The 13,929-nt window shown below is 40.1% G+C and overlaps 1 protein-coding gene across 5 annotated transcripts; it reads left to right on the top strand.

Annotated features, from left to right (window-relative positions):
• Positions 1-3,456: 3,456 nt before the first annotated feature.
• LOC115125663 (leukemia inhibitory factor receptor-like) lies at positions 3,457-13,705 on the top strand. Of its 5 annotated transcripts, XM_029655203.2 has the most exons (18): positions 3,457-3,518; positions 3,610-3,683; positions 4,816-5,013; positions 5,115-5,299; positions 5,420-5,573; positions 5,712-5,966; positions 6,106-6,253; positions 6,438-6,574; positions 6,681-6,817; positions 6,910-7,063; positions 7,200-7,261; positions 9,230-9,608; positions 10,140-10,241; positions 10,339-10,503; positions 10,632-10,757; positions 10,839-10,932; positions 12,920-12,986; positions 13,101-13,705. In XM_029655203.2, exons 3-18 carry the CDS (start codon positions 4,947-4,949, stop codon positions 13,554-13,556), a joined length of 2,688 nt encoding a protein of 895 aa, XP_029511063.1. In that variant the 5' UTR covers positions 3,457-3,518; positions 3,610-3,683; positions 4,816-4,946; the 3' UTR covers positions 13,557-13,705. The 5 variants fall into 5 exon arrangements, with proteins under 5 accessions (XP_029511063.1, XP_029511056.1, XP_029511078.1 ...); XM_029655196.2 differs by lacking the exons at positions 3,457-3,518; positions 3,610-3,683 and adding an exon at positions 4,312-4,542; XM_029655218.2 differs by lacking the exons at positions 3,457-3,518; positions 3,610-3,683 and adding an exon at positions 4,313-4,542 and having other exon boundaries at positions 6,127-6,253.
• Positions 13,706-13,929: the final 224 nt, after the last annotated feature.

Genomic DNA, 13,929 nt, shown 5'->3' on the forward strand with positions numbered 1-13,929 from the left:
CCACAATACTAACCTAATAAATAACATGCATCCTGTTTGCAACAAGGCACTATAGTAGACTTTTGTTTGAATTCAATGCAGCTTTTGACATGATCTATCATGCAGGTACAGGACAGCAGGCAGGCTCAGGTTTGTAATTAGGTCAGAGTCAGGCAGGTACATGACGGCAGGCAGGCTCGGGGTCAGGGCAGGCAGGATGGTCAGAACCGGGAAAAACTCGGAAACAGAACTTAACAGGAACACGGGAAGGCACGCTGGTAAGACAAGACGAACTGGCAACAGACAGAAAACAGGTATAATGGGGATAAACAGGGGATAATGGGGCCAGATGTGCAACACCTGGAAGGGGTGGAGACAAGCACAAAGACAGGTGAAACAGATCAGGGTGTGACAGTATCATAGTCTGCTGATGGAAAAACATATGCGGCATTGCACCCCCCTGCTCGATTTAATGGAAGCCTCTCCAACAATCCAGGTAGAATCAGGAATTCTAGGCCCCTTTTTCAAACTTTGCTAATGACATGCCTTGGCTTTGAGTAAAGCCAGTGTGTATGTATGTATGTGGATGATTTAACACTATACACATCAGCTACTACAGCGAATTAAATCCCTGCAACACTTACAAGTATTTAGGACAAACTGCAGCTCTAAAACTGAAAGCATTGTATTTGGGAAAAAAATCCTTCACTAACCCTAAACCTCAACTAAATATTGTACAGTGCACACACAGTCATCCCTAATGCCTCTGGCCTGGCGGACTCACTAAACATAAATGCATCTTTTGGAAATAATCTGAGTGTTGGAATGGGCCCCTGGATATCCATACATTTTTAAAACAAGACAATGGTGCTGTCTGTTTGCTTAATCTAATTCATTTTAAGTGATTTACATTTTTGATACCTAAGTATATTTATAAAACCAAATACTTTCATTCAAGTAGTATTTTACTGGATGACTTTCACATAAATAAATCTATACTTTTACTCAAGACAATTGGTTACTTTTTCCCCACAACAGTGTTTTGACTGATTTCATGTCAATGATAATATTGCTCAAATTCACTAGCTAACCAACTGTAATGATCTATTTGAGAGAAAAGTGGTCAATGTATTTGTTTTCTATAAACATTGAAGAAATATAGCTTACATGTAAAAATCCTAAGCAGTGGTGTGTATTTATGGATGCCAGCGGAAGCCAGGCGTCCTCAATTATTGGACCAACAAAAAAAGATAACATTTCATCTGTGTTCATAATTGTCCATCAATTCGCAAGTGGCTGAACCTCACTGGAGAAATCATTGAGCGAGGAAACAGTGCCCCTCTGTCTCAGTATGTGTAGCCCATGTATCTGACGCTTCTTCAACCAAAAGACTATAACATTTTACCGCCATAGGATATGATTGATGTCAGCAAGAATTTGGCCTCCCTTCATAATTTGTTTTTGCCAATCAGCAATGTGCTGAGCTCAACTGTGGGTTGTCCTGGTGCAGCAAAATGTCATTTTCTGAAATAAATGTCTGATTCTGGTCAACTTATGTTGATGTCCTGCAGTAGCTAGCTTGCTAAATCAACCTCTTTCCTAAGCAATGGATGGAGATTTGGCCTTAATTCTCTGTACAGGCCTGTGATGACGTCAATTCTGATCTGAACCATAAATGCATATGTTGTGCCACTGACCTGAGATGATTAAAGTTCCATATGTAACCTAGTAGGCTCACATTAACTAGTTCATTGTAGCCCATGCGAGGAACTTCGGCTACCTCGCTAAAATGCTTGCAACTAGCCTATTACAACAGAAACTTAAAGTGTACTGTATGACAGAGCCATAGACTGTTCTGCAAACATGAGAGAAGGATAGCATTGGCTTTCAACTAGTCTACAAGTAGGGAGAGTCAGTTTTACACAGAAGTCAGTACCATGGACAGTCACATGATATGTAGCAACATTGATGGAACTAAATTGTTATTGGTATCTAAGTTTGTTTTTAATGTATTGTTGATTTGATGCTGTTTAAATGTTTAAGTTGAAATGGTGCTGGAATTGTGGAGGCAGTACTCCTGTTGTCTTTGTGCTGACTTGTGGTAACTGGTTCTAAATCAGTAGATGTTAAATGAACTTGCTTGACCTGCTGCAGGTGACCTGTGTATTCTCTATTGATAGGCTCTGTGGTGCTTAGTCAATGGGAACTCAATGGGCCATCATAAAGTTTTTACACAGTCTGGCAGTCTGACTAAAGTGCCAGAGGTATGAGGAGAGACATCCTCATATATGGAAACAAATACTACCTGATACTTTGGATCCTATTCTTCGCCAGTTAGAAGACACACTGCATCAATGCAAGCAAAAATAAATAAATAATACTAATTACTATCCATGAGTAACCTCAATCTTGTGGGTCTTTGGGTGTTTGGGCCAATAAAGTGACAACTCAATTCTACCACTGACTAGTCTCTCATGCCTCTATGAACGGGGACACAGGGCAATATTTTTTAATCTAAACCAGCCCTTTTTTACTGGAGTACACTAACCCCTAATTGGGGCTCTTTTCTTGACCCCCAGTAGCAGTTTACCAGATAAGAAGTCAAGAAGATCAAGACGTAGATTGTTGTAAGGGTGTATTATGTCCTGTGCTGGTCCCATTGTCATATCCATTCTGGATTCTGAGTGGTAAAATCATAGCTGAAAAATGCCTCTGTGTATGTGTATACTGTATGTGGGAATGTCCGTCCTACATGTAGTGTTGGTACATGGAATATTCCTCAACTGCATATATCATAAATTGCTATTGCAAATATATTTTCAGATATTATTTTGACAAACACACTTCAACACACTTTGGTGCTTACAGTTCATTCTCTATTGTCATATATTTGGTGGGCACTGTCATCTGTGATCTATGTGATATGACTTTCTTTAAGCACGTACTGATGAAACTGTCACTTCATATTTTTTTCTTAAAATCTAAAAACTCTCTACATTTATTCACTCTGTGATAGGGTTGGATCTTATATGCTACTTTTATTATTGTCCTGTAAATGGTTCAGTGCCTATAATTTAGGCTGTGTGTACAATGGGGCATAAAGGAAATTACCTCTACTAGATTATAGTGAGAAAGAAAACAGCATACAATGTTGTCCTGTGTATTAATTTGCCTATAACTAATCAGAATTCCATTATGTTTACATAAAAAACAGAATACTTCAAAATGAGAAGATCCTGCCATGGAAAGACGACTGGGTGGAAAGTGGAAAGGAGGGGAAATAACTCACACCATGCAGCAGGACACCTTCAGCTGTGGGGTCTTTGTAATGCAGGTTTGACAGTTATATTTTCAATAATGAAGGGTTAGCTGTTATGTGACAATTAGGTCAAAAACTCAATCTTATTTTTTAGTGTAGTTGGCCAAGGAAGTTGCACAGAATTTCCCCAACATCCCCTCCCAAATTGACATAGAACCTTCACAAAAACACATGGAGCAACTGCAAAAAGAAATGGCTGAGGATATACTAAAAATGTCTGGTATGTAATGACATTTCATTCAAAGTAAATTCTTTGTTTTTATGTAGTTGTGTGGGACAACCATATGTTCAGTTCATGCCTATGATTTCAGAGTTCAACAAAGCCAACAACTGCTTCATGTGTGCCACTGATAAAGAACCTGGATGTGGCCCAAAGACTGACTTGGTTAGTAACATGTAAGACAATTTATGATATAACACAATGGATGGCTAATTTGTCATATTGCATTGATATTTGATATTATTTATAACGTGTTACGCTTTGTTTGAAGTCAGTAGGTCACATGACCAAGGAGCTATTGAAATTCGAATGTAAAAGAACGTTGTTCTTTGTTTACGCTCCCTACCGAATTAAACTAGGAATACAAAATGCTGCTCACATTTCCACATGTTTATTAGCTTTGGAAAGCGAATTAATGTCCAAATCGGGAATATAAGACCTGTGCAATGTTGTGCGCAATTTTTCCAAAATCATGACACTTATTTGGAGTCGGTGGCTCAAGTGGTTTGAATGCGCGAATATCCAACTTGAAACTGTTTTTACCTCGGTTAAGTAATTTACGTATCGGCTAATCACAATGTGTTATAGCAATCTGTCAGCCGATGAGAGAGGGGTTTCGCTTTCTCAACCTTTTCTTTATGTCTAAAAAGCAGTCTGATCCTATGACTTTCATGATAGATAGGATTTCCTGTATTGTAATCATGTTTTCACTAAACGACTTAGCAAGAAAAACGTCAATGTGCCAAACGTATATTTTTTTCAACATTGCTTTTACAAGAAAGACCTCCCCCTAACAACTCCCCCAGTTCTCAACGCTTTGCCAAGCTGTATCTTTGTAGTACAGCACGTTGGCCAGCCTAAATGAACCTCACTTTAATATTTGTTTTCTGAGGATACAAACTCATGGTATAGTGGGTTAGCTGACAACGTTACGAAAACGAAGCGCACTCTTCAGTGGGGCAGGACAGTCTGTGAGTTGTGATTCTGGGTGGCCAGATAGCTACCAACAACCATGTGGGGAATTGTAAGTGACTCTTTTTAGCTAGTTTCAGCTTGTTCTTGATACCATGTCTTGTTTTGACTGATTGAATGTCAATTCCATTATTGCTAGCTAGCTAACCAACAACTAAGGATGTATTTGAGACAAGTGCTCAGTGTAAAAAAATAAATAATACATAAATAATTAACAAATAAGTGCTCATTGTGCAATTGTAATTATGTTTTCAATAAACATTGGAGACGAACAGTTTACTTGTTGTCAAAAATCTAAGCCAACCCCGTCTGTTTTGCCCCATAGTTGCACACGCTTTGGTTTTGTTGCTAAACAACCAACCAGTCTATGGGCAAACCCAACAACTATCCCCACCAGAAACTACTGAGGCTGACTATAGACCAACACCTCACCACAGCATATTTTATGGGAGTAACATGTTGGTTTTCCTGCTATGGGCTTCACTGTTCCTCTCAAGCCTCCAAGAACAAAATGGTCAAGATGGTAAGTCCAAAACGTTATAATTTTATCAATATGTTTTGACTGATAGAGAACTGTACAGTATGTGATGTTGAATTGCATTGTCATCATGCATACTGTAACAGGCTATACCTATGTAGCTCCAGGTGTCCTGCTTTCTGGACCTCAGAATGTGAGTGTGAATTATGACCTAAAAGGCCAGAGGATATCTGTAACATGGGAAGATGACCCTTCTTCCTCCAGAGTACCGGACAAACTGATTTATGATGTGGAGGTTCTCTTAACAGTCAATATGACTGAAGTACACAGTGTGAGTGTTTGCCAAATCAATTACGCACATTACTACTATGGACCTTATTACCACCGGACACAATTCCAAGGTTACTATATAGAAGTATGAGTGGCTGGTTGTGGGTGTTGATGTCCTCAGGAAGCTGTGGATGTGAGACAAGCCCTCGCCAGCAGGAAATACCACTGGAGTTGGACCTCGGCTTTACCCCTAGAGTGCACCTCCCACTCAGTCAGGCTCCGCTCCCGATACCAGAACTACTCCAGTCAATGGAGCCCCCTACTGACCATCACTGGTTGGTGTTTTTTATTTCAATTAACCCATAATCACACTCAGGCATGTATACACGCACACACACACACACACACACACACACAGTACACACAAACAATGTTGTTCCTTCACATCCGTAACCTTTTTTTTTTTTCTGCAGGGAGGGCCTCATCACATCCACAGGTTTTCCCAAAAAGCAGAGTGGTTCAAGTCGATAGCAACTTTACTTTCTGCTGTATTCTTGGGCCAGGGCAGAGACTTGAATACATGAAATACAACAACATTCTAATGAACACCACCCACATCATTGACCAGAGTTATGCCATGGTGGTGCATATGCAGTCTCCCTCTCCGCCCAGTTGCATCAATGTCTATTGTAATTCACCTCTGTATGGCACCTGTGTTTACGTGGGATGTAAGTATAAACTTCGTGTAAGCCTCCCTCTTACCAATCTAAGCAGCTAAACAACTCTGTAGTTCCTTGCCATACTCTACAGTTTACAGCATCATTTGAATGTAATCATAATGGATATGGGATGTGTTCAAACATATAGATCCTATAATCCCCCCCCCAGACCCCCCTGGGGACAGGAACCTTGTGTGTGAGACCCGGGACCTGGAGTCAGTGGAGTGTCACTGGGACACAGGGAGGGCCACCAACCTGACTAAACAGAGGATGACTCGTTATGACCTGAATGGAAGGTACAGTACTATAACAAAAAGCAAAAGCCACACACTCTAGTAGCTCCAATGCAATAATTTATTCACCAACAGTTCAACAGCAAGCTGTCTTTATCAGGCTAGAGTACTACCCAGGCCATGATATTGTTAGTATTATTGTGTAATAATCACTGGAGGTGACATTCTCTGTCCATGTATTCTTCAGAGCTTGTCCAAACAGAACAGTCTCAAACTGCTACCAAACAGTACGAGTGGATCAGGGGGAGAGGAATTGGACATTGACTGCCAGAAACCCGCTCGGCACACTGGAGCTCAGAGACACAGCAGACCTGAAGAAAAGAGGTACAGTAGTGTGATAGCAGCTCCTCACACACTGCATATGAATCTATTCCTTACTCTTAGTATATTGATTTACAAGGCCATTGAATGTTGAGGTTCTACCTTCCAGTGCGTTTACTAGCTCCCGTGGAAGTGGTGGCTTCAGGTGTGAATGCCAGTGTTCAGTGGCAGTGGGAAAGACCGCAGTACCATATACTATTAATGGTTTGCCAAGTACAGCTGAACCATAGTGGGCACATAGACGTGGTAAGTTACAGTAGGACACCTACAATACAATGGACAATAGAGTTATTAACTAGGTAATACTAATGCTATGCCCATTTACACTCTATTCACAGAGGAACTTTTCTGGCATAGGTCTTAGGTCAGTAGTTTTACATGGCCTAGCACCTGCCCAGACATACACAGTGCAGGTGTGTTGTGGATTGAAACAGCACTTCTGGAAATGGGGCGACTGGAGCGAAGGTAGCACCTTCAAAACCGAGGAGGACAGTGAGTATCCAATCCTTATGCAGCTACATGGACACACATTTTTAAATACGGGTAAAAAGGAAGACAGTGTGGATTGTATTTGATTACATAAAGTTCACAATTGTTATGTCATCATGTGTCTTCTTTTTGTCCCCAGTTCCTGAAATGTTAGATGTATGGATGCAGATTGAAGGGAACCAAACCATGATACTATGGAAAGTAAGTTTTGAAGATTGTGTACACTATATAGTATACATTATGTGCTATTGGTCATACTACATTATAAACTGGGTGGTTTATGGCCTGAATGCTGACTGGCTGACAGCCACGGGTATAACAAAACATTTATTTTTTACGTTGGTTATCAGTTTATAATAGCAATAAGGCACCTTGGGGTTTGTGGTATATGGCCAATATACCACGGCTAAAGGCTGTATCCAGACATTCCGCTTTGCATTGTGCCTAAGAACAGCCCTTAGTCGTGGTATATTAGCCATATACCACACCCCCTCGGGCCTTATTGCTTAAGTATAGCACATTAGGGGACTGGGCTGATAATCAAGACTTTAATAGAAACAGTGGGCTCCAAAATTACTGGCACACTTGACAAACAATGCTTAAACAAATATAAACAATATAATTATAGAGAAACTCAATGTGAGAAATACTGTACTTTATTAATGTTTCAATGGAACCAACCAAAATAATGTATTAATTTAGTTAAAAATCAATGTCCTCCAAATCAAGGTTTCACAATTAATGGCATCCTTAAAGATAATTGTAAATAACATCTACCAAAATGAAACCACTCATTAAATTCCACTTATTTAAGTTTATCTAAGTTAAGGAACTATATTGAGCCATTACATCACTTCCTGTTTCACTAGGGTATAAAAAAAGAGGTAACACACATGCAATATAACGCTGTCATCCAACAACATGAAGAAAACAAAAGAACTAGCAGTTCAAAAGAGACCTATGGTCATAGACCTTCATAAATCTGGTAATGGCTACAAGAAGATCCACAAACGATTGAATATACCACTGAGCACTGTCAGGGCAATTATTAGAAAACTCAGAAGATATGGAACAATTGAAAACCTCACGGGTAGAGGACGCAAATACATTTTGCCCCCCAGGAGAGGGAGGAGGATAGTGAGAGAAACAACAAAATCCCCAAGAATCACTGTGAAAGAATTGCAGGCCTTGGTGGCGTCTTGAGGTCACCAGGTTTCAAAAAGCACCATCAGACGCCACCTCACAGGCTCTTTGGAAGGGTTGCCAGAAGAAAGCCCTTTCTGACCCCAAGACACAGACGCAACCGCTTGGAGTTTGCCAAACGTCATTTAAATTATGACTGGAAGAAGGTGCTCTGGTCAGATTAGACCAAAATTGAACGTTTTGGTCATATACAGCATCGGCATGTTTGGCGTCAAAACAGAGATGCATACAAGGAGAGGCACCTCATACCCACGGTGAAATATGGAGGGGGGTCAGTGATGTTTTGTGGCTGTTTTAATTCCAGAGGTCCAGGGGCACTGGTTAAGATTGATGGCATAATGAATTCTACTAAGTATCAGGCAATTTTGGCTGACAATCTGGTTGCCTCTGCCAGAAGGCTGGGACTTGGCCGTAAGTGGATTTTCCAACAAGACAATGACCCGAAACATACCTCAAGATCCACACAGAAATGTTTCTGTGACAACAAAATCAGTCGCCGGACCTCAATCCAATGGAAAACCTGTGGGCTGAGTGGAGGAGGGCAGTTGATAAGCGCAAACCCAAGAATGTGAAGGATTTTGAAAGGATCTGCATAGAGGAATGGTCTGAAATCCCTCCAAATATGTTCCTTAACCTTGTCAAACATTAAAGGAAAGACTCCATGCTGTTATCCTTGCCAGAGGTGGTTGCACTAAGTACTAAATGAGGAGTGCCAATAATTATGAAACCTTGATTTTGGTTACATTTATTTTGTATTAAATAATTGAATGATTTTGGTTGGTTCCATTGAAACATTAATAAAGTACAGTATTTCTCACATGTTGGTATTTTGAGTTTCTCTATAATTATATTGTTTATATTTTTTTAAAGTATTGTTTGTGCATTGCTAGTCAGGGGTGCCAGTAATTTTGGAGCCCACTATGAATTATATCAAATAGATTATGATATTCATCCCTTTCTCTTTAGCCCCTTACAGTTAATCAGAGTCATGGGCAGATCAAGGACTATGAGGTGACCTGGGGAAGGCAGGAGACAATTCTCCATCCACCTCAGAATGACTTTCTCATCAGTGATCGATCCACTGATGAGGGGCATAGGGTCACAGTTACAGCCAAAAACTCTGCTGGCAGCTCCCTTCCCTCGATCATCATTATTCCTAGACTTCCTCACAGAAGTAAAAGCTCCATGAAAATTGTTGGCAGTGATGGTGGGTTTAACCTATCCTGGTCCGCTAGCCCCAATTCTAGCTGTGGCTACGTGGTGGACTGGTGTCCCACACATAAAAAATGCAGAGTGGAGTGGGTGAAGGTACCAGCTGGTATAACCAGGGCCAGAATCCAATCAGGTAAGATGCCATCTCAGTAAAGGGATGTTGAAATGAGATCTAGGTTCAAACACATGTATTAGATTTTTTGTTGTTATTTAAATACTTATTTCCTGTGTAGTTGAGTATTTTTTAAATAATGTCTCCCGAATCCACTACTTCTATTGGCAGTATTTGAAAGTATTTCGAAATTATGTCCATTAAATAGCCTACTATTTGAAAATGTTTGAGTAATTATTTTAAAAACTATTTTCTAATACCTGGGTTAAATGCATGGGAGTGTTTTTTTTTGTCAGTATATTTGTGTATTTCCAGATACCTTCCAATATTCAACTACTTGTCTTTTATAATAAAAAATATCTGAATACTTCAAAATGTATGTGAAAGTAATTGAGATATTTGAAATAGTATTTGAAACCAGGTCAGGCTGAAATTGCTCAAACGCCATGTCACAAGGTAAATGCTTTTTAATAGTTATTGTAATACCTTTGGAGTTTGGTTTGTGAAGAATATGTATACCTTCATGCCCTTGTTGCGGTTTCTCACACCCAGCTAGCTTTGAAGAGGGGGTGAGGTACACACTCTCCATCTTTGCCTGTACTCCAGGGGCTCCAGAGCTATGGGAGAGAAGGGAGGGCTATGTAAAAGAGTGCCGTAAGTATCCACTCTTCTGACTTATAAATCCAGAATTCTTCATTCTCTTTCCTCTTGCTATAGTATTTGACCATCCATCTCTATCTTTGCTACATAGTTCCAAAAGGACCGATTCAGAGGTTGGCTGCAGAACAGCATGGTTCGGACACGGTTCTGATCTCCTGGACTGGTATTCCCCCGGAGAAACAGACGGCGTTCATTCATGGTTACATCATATACTACTTTGATACTTCCAGCATGAGAATTTGCAATGTCACTACAGGTATGGAAAACATGCCCAGAGAAGATTTACAGTATTCGGAGACAAATTGATTAAATGTAATCATATCTTGCTGCTTTCTTTTTTTCCCCCTTTCTTCTTTTTGGATCATTGCCTGCTATGATGGCCAGATGAGCCTGGGGCCAAGAATCTGACAGGTATACCCGTCAGCTCCTACAGATTCACAGTGAAGGCCCTCACATCAGTAGGGGAGGGCGGAGACTCTTCACCAGTCTTCCTCCAGATGAACCCCCAGAGTATGTCCTGACCTATTCAGTTGGTTATTTTTATTGCTGCTGCTTTGTAAAAAGCTGTAACTTTCTGACTTCATTCCACAGCTGATCAGTTGATCACAGTGATGATCATTTCCCTGGGTTCAGCTGCCTGTCTCCTCGCTCTGGTCACCATCTTATGCTACAGAAACTGGAAATGGTAGGAACATGTTTACTGTCATGTCAACCAATCAATCAATCAAATGTATTTTATAAAGTGGGTTGTTCCATGTCTTTTCAGAAAGCCAAGACACCCACCATTTCAGATTGTTCGGTAATTGTTTCTGTAGTTAGAAACAGATAAGATTTGCATTTGTGCAACATTATTTTGTTCAAATATAATTACATATCTGAGAAATAAAGCTTAACTGATTGCACTTCACATACATTTTAATTTATAGGATTCAAAAAATATTTAATAAATATAGAACCTAACATCTGATTTGGACCAAACTTTTTTTTCTAACAATGAATGGTCAAACGCCACCTATGGACGCTGCACATCCCACACCAATCCCACACCAGCCCATCCCAACCCAACGAGTATACAGTATCAGTTCACTATGTCTGACTAGTTGTATGGAGTTGCAGCTCTGAGTGTTGTTTCTTCATCCTATGTAATATATTCTCAGTAAATTTGGTAATGTTTTTTTTCCCGCTGTTCAGAGAAATTAGTCATGGAAGTTGTTAGGTTTCTGTCCCATCATGTATTCTGATATTACCGGGTTCTGACTAGTAAGAGGGTGCTATTCCTGCTATTAGGTGATTTAAAAAATATATATATATTTTTAAGAACCAACCAACCCCCTCCCCCCCATCTATAAGTAACATCATTGAGTTACACAATACATTTTTAGATACTTTAGGATGATTTGAAGTGTGAAAATGCTAATATAGGTACCATTTACTTGCATTGGATGTGTGTCACAAATGCCAAAAGTTAACATATGAAACATTGGCCAAAAAAAACAAAGCATGGGTTGCTGTCAACATTTGCCAATAGACTGCTTACAGGGTAAGGAAACCAATATCATTTTGTAATTTGGGTGAACTCCCTTTAACATTCAGGGGGGATCTTCTAACTGTTTCACCTAATAATAGGAACAGCAGCATCTAGTGGTCAGAAACCAGTAATATGAGAATATAGGATGGGACAGAAACCTAACAGCTTCAATGACTAATTTCTCTGAACAGGGGGAAAAAACAATACCAAATTCACTGAGAATACATTACATAGGATGAAGAAACACTCAGAGCTGCAGCTCCATACAACTAGTCAGACACAGAGAACTGATAATATATACCTGTTGGTTTGGGATTGGTGTAGGGTGTCTGTAGGTGACTTTTGACCGTTCCTTTGGATTCCTCATGTCGGTCTCATTGTTAGAAAGACATTTGGTCTAAATATGATGTTAGGTACTATATTGAATAATATATGAATCCTATCAATTAAAATGGGCAATTTGTATGCAATCAATTAGCTCAATTTTTCAGAGATCAAATTATATTTTTACAAAACAATGTTGCAGGAATACTAATCTTGTCTGTCTCTAACAACAAACGATTTCAGAACAATCTGAGATGTGCTTTTTAAGGTGGAACGACCCAAAGCCCTTTTTACATCAGCAGTTGTCACAAAGTTAGTATACAAATACTCAGACTAAAACCCCAAAGAGGAAGCAATGCAGATATTGAAGCACGGTGGCTAGGAAAAACTCCCTAGAAAGGAAGGACCCTAGAAAGAAACCTAGAGAGGAACCAGACTGAGGGGTGGCCAGTCCTCTTCTGGCTGTGCCGGGTAGAGATTGTAAGAGTACATGGCCATTTAGGCAAGATTGTTCTTCAAGATGTTCAAATGTTCATAGATGACCAGAAGTGTAGCCGGAGAGTAGAGCATTTCAGTACAGCCTGGTCTCACAGCAGTCTAATCTTGAAGTGACGAAAGCATGGATTAGCTTTTCTGCATAATTTTTGGACAAACAGTTTCAGATTTTTGCAATGTTACAAACTGCTCTTGAAAATATTTATGATATGTTTGTCATAAAATGCTGTTACAAAGACAGTGCTCATCCCACTGGCTGTTATTTTTTTCCAGGACCTGTCCATATTACTATTTTATCAACCATTTATTTTCTTCATGTCAACAGTGTGAAAGAGAACCTGTATCCTAAAATTCCACAGCCAGTATGGAAGGAGGAATGGTTGGCACCACTGGTAGGTCCTCGGTCCCACTCCATCTTGTTTTTGCATATAAGCACTCTAGACTAGAAAGCAGTACTTGCTGCAGGTAGAGTATATCCTGATATGAACATTTTTCTTGTTTTCCAGGAGAGCAATGGCCGCCAAATACTGTATGTGGATCCATGTCAACCCAGTGAGATTGATATAGTGTTTAACCGAGAGCAGTCTGGAGAAGCTGTACTAGATAACAATGCTGGAAAGGGTGCCTTAACCAACACAAACTCCGATGTCCCAGCTCTGCATGGATACTACAACCAGCTCCTCACCAAGACCACTTCAGGACACTTTACCTTCTCTCCTCACACGATGGCTACCCCATTCTCTCAACTCTCAGGCACAATAATTCAGAACCCCTCATACATCCTAGAAGTACAGGCTAGTTTAGATATGGGACAGTCTGTGGGATATGAGCCGGATATGAACTCTTTCTCCTGTCCTAACCCTGAACTACACAACACCATGTCTTATGTGCCCTTTGAGACTGATTCCCGGGGTTACAAGTTCCAGTGTCACATAGAAGACAGCTCTCCTCTCCAGGAGTAGAGCTTCTGGGCAGCCCTATTTCCTTCAGCTCCACTCAATTCATATTTTTGTTCCAGCACTAACACAGCTAAGACCACCAATTAAGATTTTGACTGGGCCATGATTGCACTGCTGGAAATAAAAGTGGCTTATCAAGCAGAAATAATGAACTGCTGTACCTGTATTTATTTAAATGCACTTCTCTCTGATGACTTGATATGTTGCTTTATGTGAAATATTTAGATGACAGTGGAAATGTTTTGATAGATACAGGATGAGTAATTATGTAACAGTAAGTGTTGCTTCTGTCCTTCTCTTCGCCCAAACCAGGGACCTTCTGCACACATCAACAACAGTTTCCCTCGAAGCACCGTTACCCCTTGCAGTGCAAGGG

This window comes from Oncorhynchus nerka, linkage group LG4 (assembly GCF_034236695.1).
Source record: "Oncorhynchus nerka isolate Pitt River linkage group LG4, Oner_Uvic_2.0, whole genome shotgun sequence".
NCBI lineage: Eukaryota > Metazoa > Chordata > Actinopteri > Salmoniformes > Salmonidae > Oncorhynchus > Oncorhynchus nerka.

Coding starts and splice junctions, on each gene's coding strand:
- LOC115125663 (XM_029655203.2), top strand. CDS start 4,947: ATGTTGGTTTTCCTGCTATGGGCTTCACTGTTCCTCTCAAGCCTCCAA. Junction 6,254..6,437: donor CGTTATGACCTGAATGGAAG/GTACAGTACTAT, acceptor TGTATTCTTCAG/AGCTTGTCCAAACAGAACAG. Junction 10,758..10,838: donor CCTCCAGATGAACCCCCAGA/GTATGTCCTGAC, acceptor TTCATTCCACAG/CTGATCAGTTGATCACAGTG.